A 13,954-nucleotide genomic window follows, 5' to 3' on the forward strand; every position below is an offset into this window, starting at 1 on the left:
GTGGCAGAGGGTGTTGCAGGGGAAGATTCAGGGGGGTCCCTGTCAGGGGTGGGATCCTGACAGAGGCCTAGCGAACAGAAAGAACGTTACAAGTCCGCGCCTGCATTTCATCGCGGCGGTACCCCAAGAAAGGACAAGAAGCGAGGTTTATTGTGCTGAGTGAGAAACGAGATCAACGCAACAAGGAGAAACACCAGTAGGAGTCGTGCTGTAACACGAGGCAACATCCTACTGAGGCGCGTAGCCGGTGGCCGGAACGCCGAGGAAGTATTGAGCTCCAGGCCTTACTTCAAACCTACGGCAGGACAGTCAGTTATAGGCGGGCTGTCTCACCCAAAATTCACCTAAGCAGACACAGGGGGCAACATCTGGAGAGGGGCGACTCTAGGGTCCCGGAAGACCTCCGAGCCTACCCGTCATATGGGTGCGTCCTAGCCTTATCATCTGGGGGACGAAACAGAACATCAGAATCGAGTTGTGAGGGAACTTCAGAAACAGACACAACAGTTGTGAGGACTATACCGTGGTGCTCAGCAAGGAAGGACTACAACACACAAGCGCTAGAAGGTAGGCACAGATTTCCACCTGCAAAGGGAACTCTGGAGGTGCCATCGGACCGGCCGGACTCACGCAGCCCGGTTAACCGTGTTCCGGACTGAGGATCCTGAAGCCTTCAGTAAAGAGGTAAAGAGACTGCAACCTGGTGTCCTTATATTTACTGCGACCGGCACCACACCACAACAGCATCACTCTCCACCTTCATTGGACGCCCCTCAGCAGGGTCACGGGCCGGGTCTAGCCACCGTGACAACCCCAGGACTGAGACAGAGAGGCCCGGTACCGGGTACCCCTCGGCCCTGCGGCAGTGGGGGCGCTCGATACAATTTTCATAGTCATGAAAATACAGAAAAATCTTTAAATGAGAAGGTGTGTCCAAACTTTTGGTCTGTACTGTATATTTGCCTAAAATACAAACTTTAGGCCTTTTAGAGATCATTTCATCCTCAACTTGTTTACCTGTTCACAATAACAGTAATTTTGACCAAGGGTGCCCAAACTTTTACATGACACTGTAGATAGAGAGCTTGCTGTGGGCAGGGGCAGCTTTCTGAGTTCTGCTACATGCAACATTGTGTCACAACTGCGGCACCCAGTAAACTAAGTGATACATCGTTGGAATCAGGGTCTTTTTTCCTACATTATGTCGCTCTCATATGAAGATGATGGTGACAGATTCCCTTTAAGAGAACGGCTCTTCCCTCTGCACATTCCATGATATGTTCTATACTTGTCTCATTGCACAGATGTTATACTGAGGTCATTACTTACAATTTGGCTGAAATGTAACATAAATTTGTACTTGGTTTTACGGCCAGGATGTTTATTCATATTGTGGTTGGATGGGATAAAACATGGAGCTTCCTGAAGGAGCAGCGTCCGTGCCCTCTGTTTACTAACATGGCTTAGTTGGCTGCCGCCACAGAGAGCGACACGGACAGACGAGATTATTTTTTACGTGCTCTGTTACGGCATTAGAACAATCCGCATCATTCCCATTTTTACGAGTTTAATGGATAAAATGGAAAATGCCTCTAATGGTGACACTAATGGAAAAGAGACTGCGAGTATTATTTGTCACCCATTTTAGTAAACCCTGTGCACACAGAGATCTGCTTATTATGGAAATTCCAATTTCATGATTCCAGAATGTTCTGTTAACCGCATTGCCAACTTGTCTGTGTGTACATAAACCCCTGCTCACGATCATTACTGCCGCTATGGGATGACTAATGCAATGAAACATGTTAACCCATAGCAACAAACTAAACCTTTGTATGATACAAGTAAAGAGGCAAAAAGGGCAAAAAGGGGCTGTCTCGACAGAGTGGAATCCCCGGTAAATGTTGCTGGAGAAGATGTGGCCGGTTTGTAGGGCCTCCCATGTGGAGCGAGTAGGCACAATGGCTGCCGCTGCTTTTTTAGTATCACAACACTCTGGCTCATGGAGGAATATGGACAATATGGTTTTGTAGAGAACTTTTATGCTACATTCTACTTTCCTTTCCTTTCAGTTTTCTTTGTCTTCTAAGCTGCCCTGACTCATCAAAGCAATTACGGTACTCATAAATCACTTTGAAAATTCAGAAAATTTTCAACCTTTGATATTTTTGCACCAGTTTTACCCAACTCCACCAAAATGGACAGAGCTTGGGCGGTACGACAACGTGACACAACAACTCCTCCTATTCATGAGGAGTCCCCAACTCGAGTAAGATTTGTGGCGAGGAGCACACCACGTGTCGGACACTCCTGATTCATTGTCTCTTCATAAATCGGGACTAACTCTAACATGGACCCTCATCAACACTGGTGTGAACATTGCTGTCGGTCTTGATGAATCAGGTCGTGGTGACTTGTATTTTTGTGCTGTCACTTCACTCTGTTTTTCTTGCTTCCTTTAGTTCTCAGGGAAATAAGCCACCAGAGATGTCTGGATGCAACTTATTCAGCACTCTCAAACTGAAAACACATGAGGTGTGCGTTCATATTTATGAAGGATTTGGGAGAGGTGGCTATTCGCTGAATATTTGCATAATGGATATGGGCCACTGAAAGGGAGCTTGTCAGCGTACTCATACCGCCCAAACCGCAGAAAGCATTAGACACAGTCGTCTACGTTTCCTTTTAAATCATTACATACTTTGAAAGCCAGCTGGGCTATGTGACTCAGCTGACTAGTTTGAGGTGGTTTCCCATTGGGTTCTTCCTCTCCTGCTCACGTAGACTAACTGGGGGATGAGTAAACAGAAGCCACCTCTTGGTACCTGCCTTGGTCTAGTCATCGGAGACACATTGAGCCCGATTCATAAAAGCTTTCATGCCAAAATTTTGGTGTAAAAGCTTTGAAAAATTGCAAAATTTAGGTGCAACTCAAATTGTGAACAATGCCGGTCTTGACGAATTGAGGCCATAGTGTTTTCTTTTAAATACTTCAGTGTAAAACAAACACCTACAGTTACACAGATTCATGCTGCCAATGGTGCAGGCAGTATGGGCCTCCGGTCAGGTTGACGTTAGGATGGCAGCCGTAGAGCAATGGTAGAGTTGGCTCCCCATACGCCTTCATCAGGTCTTTCTTTTCTTTGCACTTTGAGAATATGTTAGGTCTTTGGATTTCTATTCCAAGCAGTACAAGTCTTACCTCTTGTCTCCATTCCTCAGGCGCTCGGCAGCTCAATGATTCACACATTCCCCACTCCTGTACTCACTCCTCTGATAACCTCAGGGGGAAATCTCATACCCTTGATGACTTCCTCGATTACAGATTTATTTGCTTGTTTCATCTCAATTTTCCCCCCACAGCTATTTTTCCTCATTAATCAAGACACAGAAATCAATCTGAAGTTATGTCTTTTTTTGTGACAAAGTCGTCCAGTCTTCACATGTGATTGAGTTTTCCCCGAACACTATAGTTTTCTCCATCAAATAGTGAATCGAAGGAAAATAACGCGCGTTTCTCCTAGATCCTGATTAATAAAGCATTGGGCAAACTGACTGAGCTTAAACAACACTGCCTTGTAAATGTCAGCAACTCTCAGGAGCAACACATAGAGGGGAAAAGATTACCGGCAGCAATAGCTTTCATCTCCAGCATTGTCATAGCAGATCATTGCTTGATGGTGATCACCGACCTCGATATTAACAACCTACTGGAGTCAACAAGATGGAAAACTGTGCAGGGAAGTCGTGAAAATAAGGCTACGTTCACACTTCTGTTCGGACATTCCCTTTGTCTAATACGTTTTTAGGAACAAACAGAATTAATGTCCAAAATGTATTTAGAATTGAGAGTCCTCAGTGGTTGATACCATCTTTTCAGTTAGCCATTAAAAGGTAACAAATTGCAAGCTTTCGAGACTACTCAGGTCCCTTCATCAGGCATAGACTAATACAAAATCTGAAGAATCACATATTTATGCACAACACAGCATAGAAATAATTCAATATATAAGACAAGTGATGTGAAGCAGAACTATCATGGGAGAGGGATAAACAGTTGTGGCCATAAATATTGGAACAGTTCATAGATAAGGAGTGTGAATGTTTTATTGTCCTGTGATTGGGGCCTTGTTCTGTGTTGTGATGCCCCCACAAGGTCTGAGGAGCAAATTCCTTAATTGATGTAAAAGACATAAATCCACATCAGAGGACAATAAAACTTTCACACTCCTTATCTATGAACTGTTCCAATATTTATGAACACAACTGTTTATCCCTCTGCCATAATGATAGTTCCGCTTTACGTAACTTGTCTTATCTACGATATTACTTCTGTGCTGGGTATAAATATGTGATTCTTCAGATTTTGTATTAGTCTATGCCTGATGAAGAGACCTGTGTAGTCTCGAAAGCTTGCAATGTGTTACCATCTTTTCAGTTGACCATTAAAAGGTATCAACCACTGAGGACTCTCAGTTCTAAATATTTTTCTATCTACTGGCTAACACGGTACCAAGATATATATCTTTCCTGTGTACAAAATGTGCAAACAAACAGAGGGGCCATTTGATTCTTTTGGGATCCCTCTGTGTCAGTTTTTAAAACAGAAAAAAAGATGAGCAGCTGCGCATTTCCTCACGTTCTACAAACGGACAAGTAGCAGACTCCAAACCCCATAATAATCAATGAGGTCACTCAGCTCCTGCTTCCGTCAGTTATGCAATGGATCAACTTTACACATCAATTCTGTGTGTTCCTATGGATAGAACAGACAAAGTGAAATGTCTGACGGAAAGTGAGAACATCGCCTTAAGGAACAAGCACAGTACAGTAATCCTGCAGCTCCGCAGGGACAGTAAACAATATACAAGTTCAGAAGACCCAAAAGGACCAGACCTTAGTGATTTAGCCTCAAATACACATCTAATCGTATTTAGAAAAGAAAAGGCACTGTGCCAAAACTTAAAGGGATCTTCCAAGTTCGGCAAAAGAGTGTCCAAATTGGGGAGAGGATGTAAAGGTGATAAAATAACAAAATATCATTGAAAATTGCCCAGTGATCATTTACAGCAGTCACATGCATTACCGTGATGTAATTGCTGCAGGAAGCGCTGGAGCAGCTGCACTGGAACAGCAAAGGATTTATCGGAATCCGTCACCAGGTTTTTACTACCTCTTCTGAGAGCAGAATGAAGTAGGGGCACAGACCCTAATTCTAGCAATATACCCTGTAACTTCAGGTCAATCCAGTTCTCTAAATGCTGAGCTGTGTACAACCTCATTCACACTGCTGCTTTTCTTTTTTGTGCGTACTGTGTATAGGCAGAAAGCTGCCAATTAGTGCTGGGGTCGGGGTTATACAGGACTAATGAACATGGTGGCAGCAGATTTACCAGTTGCATAGTGATAATCTCCTGCTGATAAAACAATTATTTGATCAAAACTACAGAAAGCATCCCAGTAAATGACACATCGCTGGTATCAGGGTCTCTGTCACTACATTATGCTACTCTCAGAAACAGTGGCAAAAATCCGGCGACGGATTCCTTCCAAAGGATAAGCAAAGGTTATTGAATTATTTTATCACATTTCCTCCATTGGTCATTTTTCACTTCACTTGGAAAGAGTCGTCACCGTAAAGAATGTATAGACATGGACCCTACACGTCTTCCGAGGGCAGAGTTACGTAGTGCAGCAGCTCATTGGCACAGTGGTACATAATCTTGCCATGGAGTCCTTGGTTCAATTCCAACTAACAGCAATATCATGGAGTTTATATGTTCGGTCTCCTGCCATGCTGATAGGCTAACTGGCTTCATAGGGAATCGGCCCTAGATTGTGACCTCCATTAGGGGCAAGAAGTGATACTTCCCCAATGCGCGTTTCGCATCAATATCGCTTCCTCGGGGGGGCATGAGTAAGCGACAATGACGCGAAATGCGTGTTGGGGAACGCGGCCGTGGAGCAGAGAGGACTATCTAACACAATGGGTGAATAACCTCTTCTATTACCTCTCTAATACATAATACGTCCAGAATGAACCTCCTGTTACGTTTTAACAGACATTCAGCTACGGTTTCACTATCTAGACCTTTTCCTATCTATGGATTGTATGAATTACTGCCATCAGATTACTCATATGTCTCTTTGGGTTTTTCATTGTACGTACTTTACCTATCATGTCCCGATCTGTTCCTTGATCCTTGGGATTACATCACAATTGTACCTATAATTATGTATTGATATATTTGGTGGGATTTTGTTTTTTTGTAGCCAATACATTTTGATATTCTTTTTGCCTATTCAGACTCTAAGTCCTCCTTTTTACAACCATATAGCACTGGTATATTATTCCTGTACACATTTGACTGGTGACAAGGTAATAATTAAGGTCTAGTGCAACTTTATATTTCTATGCATAACAGCTGGTACCAATTGCCTCGATTATCCAAGTTTATCTGTTTCGCAGTGTGAACGGTCACCAATACCATTAATACGCACAATACGTATTACCATATGTACCTTTATGCTTATATAAACAGCTCATATTAGCAGCGGGTATCATTTGTTGGAACTATTTGCGCTGAGCTTACGTCACAGTGTGAACTGGTACTGATATTGTTTTTAAGGTTTTTATTTTATCGTGCCCCATTTTCTGTATGTATTGTTACCAACGGCGTTAAGGTAATTGGTATATATATATATATCTGTATAGCGCACAGACATAGCTTCATGTAGAAAGCAATTAGATAGAAAGTATCACACCACCAGGGGAGTTTTTTTTATCTCATGCAGCTTTTCCATGCAGGTTTTTCCTTTAATATCTTGAAAGTGGGAATAAGCATGGGTATTCATATTTATTTTTAACACTGACCATTGGCGGACTCCGCTTATATCAGTTGGATCTGATATTAGTCTTTTGTGTCTGACCAGAACAGACATTGGATACTGGATCTGCTAATGGTCTGCAGATAAAGATTAGTCAATAGCGATGGAATCGGCCAACAGTCCTATATGTATGGGCATCCGACAGATGATTGGTAAGGATCTGATATGTCCAATTTTACTCTGCGGATGCTTTTGTTCTCTAGAGATGAGCTGCCGCCACAGACATCTGGCAGAGGCTTTCTCATAGAGAACTCGGGATTGCTCGGCCAAGCGAACACTCCTGTGTATGGGAGAGCTAGGCGAGATCGCTGTCAACGATCATCTAAACGAAGGTTCGGCCAACCGCTATCTAAGGTGTATGGGAATAGAGGACAAAGATAAAAAGGATCACACCCACAGCTATCTAAAGTATTTGTGAGGCCTAAAGATCCTATCCCAATAAAAAGTAGGTGTAATAATAATATTAGCAAATACCTTCAATTAGAAATGTAGTGTAGTTCTCTTGATAACCTATGCTGCTGCAGTATAGTTCTTCTGATTCACTGTGTCCTTTGCCTCATGTGCAGGCATTGGCTTAGGTATGCCTGGTTGTGAACACTCACATAGTGACAGTTAGTGAGCTGTAAGCGGTTGTAATCATGGATAACTAAGCTACTGTACTGCCTGCACATGGGGTAAGGGACACAGCAAATCAGAAGAACTCTACTACATTTCTAACTGGAGGTGTTTGCTAATATTATTATTATTGCACCTACTAAACTTACAGGCGGGATCTTTACCAAATGGACATAAGCAGGGCTATTGCAAATGGAACAGAAATCCACTTTAAGAGACTGTGTCACCAGATTTTTGCTATTGCATCTGAAAGCAGCATAATGTAGGGGCAGGCAGAAACACGGATTCCAGAGATATGTCACTTACTGGGCTGATGGCTGTAGTTTTCATAAAATCACAATTTTATCAGCAGGATATTATTAGAGGACTAGTAAACCTGCTTCCATGTAGTCTTCTATATTCATGAGCTCTGTATAACCCCTTAAGGTGAACGTTTAGCCCCATGTCCCCAACACTCTGAAAAGAAGCACTTGCTAAGGATGAAAACTGGTATACTAACCGAGCATCTGTGTCATCAGACCCATAAATCAGCCACATAAATAAGTCCTATAAAATCAATGACTACCCCATAAAGCTGACCTCACTAACTTATAACACTGCCTAGAAGCCATTCAGTGACGCACATGAAGGCCAAATAATGAACAGTGACAACCTTTTAAGATGCAGTAGCCAGCCATCACTTTGTGCCATCACTGATGAGTGGGCAAGCATGTACGGGTTTTCTATACCTCGAGAACCTGTATCCAGTACAATACCAAGGATGCGTCATTGGCCTGAGATCAACCTAGTGCATACAGCTACGTGTCTCAACAGGATCCTGCTCAAGACTTATCCTTCTCTACACACCTGGAATCTTAGCAGAGAACATAGAGAAAAGCTGTCAGGCTGGGTACACAGATGAAATCTTATTACAGTACACACCTATAAAATGTCAATCAGGGGCACCAACTTCAAATAGACTGTGAGAACACACCTGAGATGTCAGGCAGGCAGGGTAGGCAGGTTAGATCTTTCTGATAACTCACCAAAGATGTCAAACTAAGATACGCAATTGTGAAGAAATTAGATGGAGGAGATCTTTGGAGTGTCACTGAAGAATTTTATAACCTTGAGACATTTGTTAGACCATATATTACGCGTAACTGAGGAACTTAGGTCATAAAGCATAACTAAACTTCAAGAAGTGTCTGCTTCATATCATGGGTAATATACAAGGAATCAGTTCAATTAGGACATTAGGTAGAACATTAGGACATTATGTAGAACATTAGGACCTTAGGTAGAACATTAGAATCTTAGGTAGAGCATTAGAACCTTAGATAGAACATTAGCACCTTAGGCAGAACATTAGGAACTTAGGTAGAACAGTAGGACCTTAGGCAGAACATTAGGACCTTAGGCAGAACATTAGGACCTTAGGAAGAACATTAGGACCTTAGGCAGAACATTAGGACCTTAGGAAGAACATTAGGACCTTAGGCAGAACATTAGGACCTTAGGAAGAACATTAGGACATTAGGCAGAACATTAGGACCTTAGGTAGAACATTAGGACCTTAGGTAGAACATTAGGACCTTAGGCAGAACATTAGGACCTTAGGCAGAACATTAGGACCTTAGGAAGAACATTAGGACCTTAGGCAGAACATTAGGACCTTAGGCAGAACATTAGGACCTTAGGAAGAACATTAGGACCTTAGGAAGAACATTAGGACCTTAGGAAGAACATTAGGACCTTAGGCAGAACATTAGGACCTTAGGCAGAACATTCCTTCAATGACCAGAAACTGGAAGAAGACATTATGAAGAGGCTGCAGGATTAGTCTGAGTTCTTCTTGATTGAATCATTACTCCTTCTATTGGGACACCAATCTGCAAGACCAATTTAAAGGACACTACAGTATAATGACACATTGACGAGGACACTAACTCTACTGATGAGGCAGTTATGGAAGAACAAGGACAGAGGCCTCATACAATGTAAACTTCATCCATTATTAATTATTCAATCTGAAATTGAGTCTATTCTTCGTATTGTCAATATATGAAGTAGTTAAGCCAGGTATCTCCACCAAATGTAAGGTCTCACAATGCCATAGTATGCGGCTGAGATATCTCATGCTGTACATATACACAAGTGACCATATATATTGGGTGCCATCTTCTGGTCTCCTTAATATACTCTTTTATAGCTAACCCTCTATTAACCATATGTTGTCATTGCAGAAGTGACATCTAACTAGTCTGCACTTATTGGTGGTTTCTGGACCATTTCCTTCTCCCCATGACCCCCATTGTTCTCTTATTCCATGGATGTATGGGCAGCCCCAGAAAGCTCCAAGCCCCCCAGCGCACACTCACCTGAGATCTCTGACTGAGGGACCCCGCTTAGGCTGAAGCTTTTGGCACTGTACACCTGTCTCACTGCTTCACAGCTCTTGGCTTTGTTCCCCATCTCTCCAGCTGCCCAATGCACAAAGAAGACAATTCCAAGATGCCACCACAAATGCCCACATGACCACTCCATGTCCTCGTCCTCAGTGGATGAGAGATGCAGAGAGGCCAAAATAAAAGAAACTTGTGGAAGTAAAATATGTTGACCACAGGCAAAGGAGGCAACATGCACAGGTCACCAGGGAAGAAGCCCTTGAGATCTTGTCCTGTGTGGCTCAGGGCACCTGACAGAGAGCACAAGCACCAGCTAGCACATCATTAATGGGGCTGCAGGGCATTCATGTGGCATCAGGGGCACTGGGGGGCCCCAGGCTATGAAGAGGCAGGGTGGCTGGCACAGGGCATGTCCACAGTGTCTACATGGAGCTGGTGACTACAGAGGAGGGTGCTGAGCCTGTGCTGAGGGGTGTAGTCCTCTAGTAGCAGCAGTTCTCTCCCAGGGCAGTGACATCCAGCTGCAGGCAGCACAGAGCGGTGTCACCAGCCTCAGCACAGCTGGCTCACTGCAGCCTCTCAGTGCCTGCTCCAGTCCAGCAGTCAGTGTGCAGGATCCTCCCCCATTGTGTCACCGCAGGTCCCTCCACAATGTGCTGATGTCCCCACTGCTGCTGGCACCGGCTGCGGAGAAGTGTCACTGCCGGCTGACCTGTGCGGCTCCGGGGACAGGCTTATGCCGGCTGCGGGGACGATGCTGCTGCAGCAGAGGAGGATGATGCTGACAGCCCGGCTCCCTCCACAGACTGAAGCGGCCACTGCGCGCTGCACGGAGCACATTGAGGAGCGTCAGCCAATCACAGGCGCCATCACAGGCAGCCCTGCAGCGGAGTCATGTGTGTCCTGGTTGGGTGGTGGCGGCCGGCAAGAGGGATGGAGCGCAGTGTGGAAGGGTGTGAGAGTGGGGTACGCCGGGGTGTGACAGTGGGGTACGCAGGGGAGTGAGAGTGGGGGGTGTGAGAGTGGGGTACGCCGGGGTGGGAGAGTGGGGGGTGTGAGAGTGGGGTATGCGGGGTGTGAAAGTGGGGGGGGGGGTGAGAGTGGGGTATGCCAGGGTGTGAGAGTGGGGGGTGTGAGAGTGGGGTATGCCAGGGTGTGAGAGTGGGGGGTGTGAGAGTGGGGTATGCCAGGGTGTGAGAGTGGGGGGTGTGAGAGTGGGGTATGCCAGGGTGTGAGAGTGGGGGGTGTGAGAGTGGGGTACGCCGGGGTGTGAGAGTGGGGTCTGCCGGGGTGTGCGAGTGGGGTACGCAGGGGAGTGAGAGTGGGGGGTGTGAGATTGGGGTACGCCGGGGTGTGAGAGTGGGGTGTGTGAAAGTGGGGTATGCCGGGTGTGAGCGTGAGGTGTGCCGGGGTGTGAGAGTGGGGTATGCCGGGTTGTGAGAGTGGGGTATGCCAGGGTGTGAGAGTGGGGTATGCCAGGGTGTGAGAGTGGGGTATGCGGGGTGTGAGAGTGGGGTCTGCCGAGGTGTGAGAGTGGGGTCTGCCGAGGTGTGAGAGCGGGGTACGCCGAGGTGTGAGAGTGGGGTAAGCCGGGGTGTGAGAGTGGGGTATGCCGGGGTGTGAGAGTGGGGTATGCCGGGGTGTGAGAGTGGGGTATGCCAGGGTGTGAGAGTGGGGTATGCCAGGGTGTGAGAGTGGGGTTGCCGGGATGTGAGAGTGGGGTATGCCGGGGTGTGAGAGTGGTGTGTGCTGGGATGTGAGAGTGGGGTGTTCCGGGATGTGAGAGTGGGGTATGCCAGGGTGTGAGAGTGGGGTATGCCGGGATGTGAGAGTGGGGTATGCAGCGGTGTGAGAGTGGGGTATGCCAGGGTGTGAGAGTGGGGTATGCAAGGGTGTGAGAGTGGGGTATGGCAGGGTGTGAGAGTGGGGTATGCCGGAGTGTGAGAGTGGGGTATGCCGGAGTGTGAGAGTGGGGTATGCCAGGGTGTGAGAGTGGGGTATGCCGGGATGTGAGAGTGGGGTATGCTGGGGTGTGAGTGGGGTATGCCAGGGTGTGAGAGTGGGGTCTGCCGGGATGTGAGATTGGGGTATGCCGGGGTGTGAGAGTGGGGTCTGCCGGGATGTGAGAGTGGGGTGTGCCGGGGTGTGAGAGTGGGGTGTGCGGGGATGTGAGAGTGGGGTATGCCAGGGTGTGAGAGTAGGGTGTGAGAGTGGGGTATGCCGGGATATGAGAGTGGGGTGTGAGTGGGGTATGCCAGGGTGTGAGAGTGGTGTCTGCCGGGATGTGAGAGTGGGGTATGCCGGGGTGTGAGAGTGGGGTCTGCCGGGATGTGAAAGTGGGGTATGCCGAGGTGTGAGAGTGGTGTGTGCTGGGGTGGGAGAGTGGGGTGTGCTGGGATGTGAGAGTGGGGTATGCCGAGGTGTGAGAGTGGTGTGTGCTGGGATGTGAGAGTGGGGTATGCCAGGGTGTGAGTGGGGTATGCCGGGATGTGAGAGTGGGGTATGCCGGGGTGTGAGAGTGGGGTATGCCAGGGTGTGAGAGTGGGGTTGCCGGGATGTGAGAGTGGGGTATGCCAGGGTGTGAGAGTGGGGTATGGCAGGGTGTGAGAGTGGGGTATGCCGTAGTGTGAGAGTGGGGTATGCCAGGGTGTGAGAGTGGGGTATAGCAGGGTGTGAGAGTGGGGTATGCCGGAGTGTGAGAGTGGGGTATGCCAGGGTGTGAGAGTGGGGTTGCCGGGATGTGAGAGTGGGGTATGCCGGGGTGTGAGAATGGGGTATGCCAGGGTGTGAGAGTGGGGTTGCCGGGATGTGAGAGTGGGGTATGCTGGCATAGAAGGTGTGCACGGTGTGACACATCACTATGGGGACAATAATAATTGGCTAATACTGCGCTGTGCCTGATGGAGACAGCGGCGGATATCAGCTCTACAGTCTCACACTTCGTTATTGTTATTTACTATTATTTATCTCAGCAAAATGAAGAAAACTGAATGGGAGAATTCTAGAAAACAGCAAAATACACAGAAGGAAACTGAAAGCTCATATGTCTAACATTCGTTCATGTCATCCTTTATTCCTTCTGTCCTTCTTCCTCTTTCTGTTTCTCTCCTTCCTAGCTTCATAATATAATAGAACCCCTGGCAAAAATTATGGAATCAGCGGCCTTAGAGGATGCTCGTTAGTCTGCATCTAAAAAGGAGTGATCACACCTTGGAGAGCTGTTGCACCAAGTGGACTGACATGAATCATGGCTCCAACACGAGAGATGTCAGTTGAAACAAAGGAGAGGATTATCAAACTCTTAAAAGAGGGTAAATCATCACGCAATGTTGGAAAAGATGTTGGTTGTTCACAGTCAGCTGTGTCTAAAATCTGACCAAATACAAACAACATGGGAAGGTTGTTAAAGGCAAACATACTGGTAGACCAAGGAAGACATCAAAGCGTCAAGACCGGAAACTTAAAGCAATATGTCTCCAAAACAGGAATTGCCCAACAAAACAATTGAAGAACGAATGGGTGGAAACTGGAGTCAACGTCTGTGACTGAACTGTAAGAAACCGCCTAAAGGAAATGGGATTTACATACAGAAAAGCTAAACGAAAGCCATCATTAACACCTAAACAGAAAAAAACAAGGTTACAATGGGCTAATGCAGGGCTCCCCAACCTGTAGCTCAGGAGCCACGTGTGGCTCGCGGCCCCATGAATTGTGGGTCGCGACTGTCTGCCAGCTTGATGCATTAGGTCCAGGTCTAGCAAACGGGTATGAAGAGCACATCTCAAAATGGTGAATTTTGTGAGTAGCCCTGCACAGAATTGTAGATCTAGATGCACATTTACTGGTCTTAGGGGTTTAGAGATGTTTTAGGTATGGTACGCCGGAGGTTTGTGCTACCTGTTAGAGGAGGTGCTTAAAGATGGATGTAACAGTGTGTTGGGAGAATACTGAATGGGGGTATTGTGGGAACCCCTGGATCTCAGTGTACTGCTCTGGAGTGATTTCTGTGGAAAAGCTTTGGTTATCATACCTGTAACGGTGGCTTTGGTTGACCCTATTTTGAA

The 13,954-nt window shown here is 46.4% G+C and overlaps 1 protein-coding gene across 1 annotated transcript in view; it reads right to left on the bottom strand.

Annotated features, from left to right (window-relative positions):
- GPC1 (glypican 1) overlaps positions 1-10,699 on the bottom strand; it is an 89,105-nt gene extending 78,406 nt beyond the window's left edge. Inside the window, exon 1 of the mRNA XM_077291110.1 lies at positions 9,864-10,699. Within this exon, the coding sequence (XP_077147225.1) occupies positions 9,864-10,029 (166 nt within the window). The 5' untranslated portion in view covers positions 10,030-10,699. The remainder of the gene's footprint in view (positions 1-9,863) is intronic.
- Between the last annotated feature and the right edge of the window lie 3,255 nt (positions 10,700-13,954).

This window comes from Ranitomeya variabilis, chromosome 2 (assembly GCF_051348905.1).
Source record: "Ranitomeya variabilis isolate aRanVar5 chromosome 2, aRanVar5.hap1, whole genome shotgun sequence".
NCBI lineage: Eukaryota > Metazoa > Chordata > Amphibia > Anura > Dendrobatidae > Ranitomeya > Ranitomeya variabilis.